Genomic DNA, 1713 nt, shown 5'->3' with positions numbered 1-1713 from the left:
GGGGCTGCAGCACCCCCTGTTTTCACATGGTTGCAAATGCAGCGCAAAATTTGTTCATTTAAATTTATTCAGTTTTAGCATTTAATAATTTATCTGTAATGATCTCTGAAATGTAATCCGCAGTGTTGGCATGTGAACGGCTTCTCTCCGGTGTGAATTTTCATGTGTTTTTTAAGGTTTCCTTTTAGTGTGAAACATTTTCCACATTCATGGCAGGTTAAGTAACTGGGAGGTTTGGTCTTCTGAACTGAATTTGTTTCAGTCGGTGTGGATTTTTTTACAGCCAAGAAATCATGTCTCTCATATTGATCTTTTTCTTCGATTTCTTTCAGTTCTTGATTCTCTTCTTTTATTGCCATCAGGTCTAATGTGAAAAAAAGACAAATAGAAGTTAATGGGAGTTTAATGGCTCAAAGTAACAGAGAGCAAAACCAAGATAAAAGTATTAAAACATCAAAAGTAACATTACGCAACAAACCCCGATTACTATAGACCAATCCTGAATCTGCCATTCAGCTCAAAAATATTAGAAAATAAAAGAGTCCCCTTCACTTTGCAATGGTACTTGTGAACAGTTTCAGTCAGGATTTAAACACCAACATTATTGACGTGAAGGAGATGTACAGGTAAAGCCTGTGTTATACTTTCCGCGTCCGCGAGTCCGCTATGGTATGCGTGACGTAAAAACATCATCGGAGAGTGTGCGCGGAGGCTCCGCACGGACATCCGCGTGCCTCCCATTTTTTGTGACCACGCATACTTGTCCGCAGTAGGCTACTGCGCATGCTGTGTGAAGAAGCCCGTTGCTTCTTGAACCTGTACAATCTGTCGATAAAACAATATAAAGACAGCCAGATGTACAATAACTCTGGCCAATTCTTTGTTCACATGTTTTTTTATTGTTCAAGCCGATCTACTACGCATGTATGGAACACGTCCGTGGAGCGGACCATCAGCGTATGCTTTGGAAGTATGAATAGAAGTAGTCCGCGTACACGTCTGGATTGCTCATGTGAAAAGTATAACACAGGCTTAAGACCCAAGGATCAGATATGTTAAACTAAGACCAGGAGTCAAAGATGCAATTAATTGAAGAAAAACTTAATGAAGAAAAGTCAGCTTCAGCCTACAACACTAGCGAGGAGTTCATAGGCCAAACTGCATACATTCACATTTCTTCAACAATGATACTCTAACAGAGTGCTGCAGAGCTTGAAGGGGTGGGGGGTCAGCCTGTCAGTGCACAAACCATACACTGCATCAAATTGGTCTGCATGGCTGTCATCCCAGAAGGAAGCCTCTTCTAAAGATGATGGAACCATGGATTACTGGAACCATGTCCTGTGGTCTGATGAGACCAAGATAAACTTATTTGGTTCAGATGGTGTCAAGCGTGTGTGGCGGTAACCAGCTGAGGAGTACAAAGACAAGTGTGTCTTGCCTACAGTCAAGCATGGTGGTGGGAGTGTCATGGTCTGGGGCTGCATGAGTTGCCGGCACTGGGGAGCTACAGTTCATTGAGGGAACCATGAATGCCAACATGTACTGTGACATACTGAAGCAGAGCATGATCCCCTCCCTTCGGAGACTGGGCCGCAGGGCAGTATTCCAACATGATAACGACCCCAAACACACCTCCAAGACGACCACTGCCTTGCTAAAGAAGCTGAGAGTAAAGGTGATGGATTGGCCAAGCATGTCTCCAGACCTAAA

The 1713-nt window shown here is 43.3% G+C and overlaps 1 protein-coding gene across 2 annotated transcripts in view; it reads right to left on the bottom strand.

Annotated features, from left to right (window-relative positions):
- LOC107572855 (gastrula zinc finger protein XlCGF7.1-like) overlaps window positions 1-1713 on the bottom strand; it is a 6168-nt gene that overhangs the window by 824 nt on the left and 3631 nt on the right. For both annotated transcript variants that reach the window (XM_016259285.1, XM_016259286.1), the window contains exon 2: window positions 133-364. In XM_016259285.1, coding sequence (XP_016114771.1) covers window positions 133-364 — 232 coding nt within the window. The remainder of the gene's footprint in view (window positions 1-132; window positions 365-1713) is intronic.

Source organism: Sinocyclocheilus grahami, unplaced genomic scaffold (genome assembly GCF_001515645.1).
Source record: "Sinocyclocheilus grahami isolate Dianchi unplaced genomic scaffold, SAMN03320097.WGS_v1.1 scaffold1822.1, whole genome shotgun sequence".
NCBI classification, from domain to species: Eukaryota; Metazoa; Chordata; class Actinopteri; order Cypriniformes; family Cyprinidae; genus Sinocyclocheilus; species Sinocyclocheilus grahami.
The sequence above is the reverse complement of the archived record's forward strand: the minus strand, read 5'-3'. Positions and strand labels throughout refer to the sequence as shown.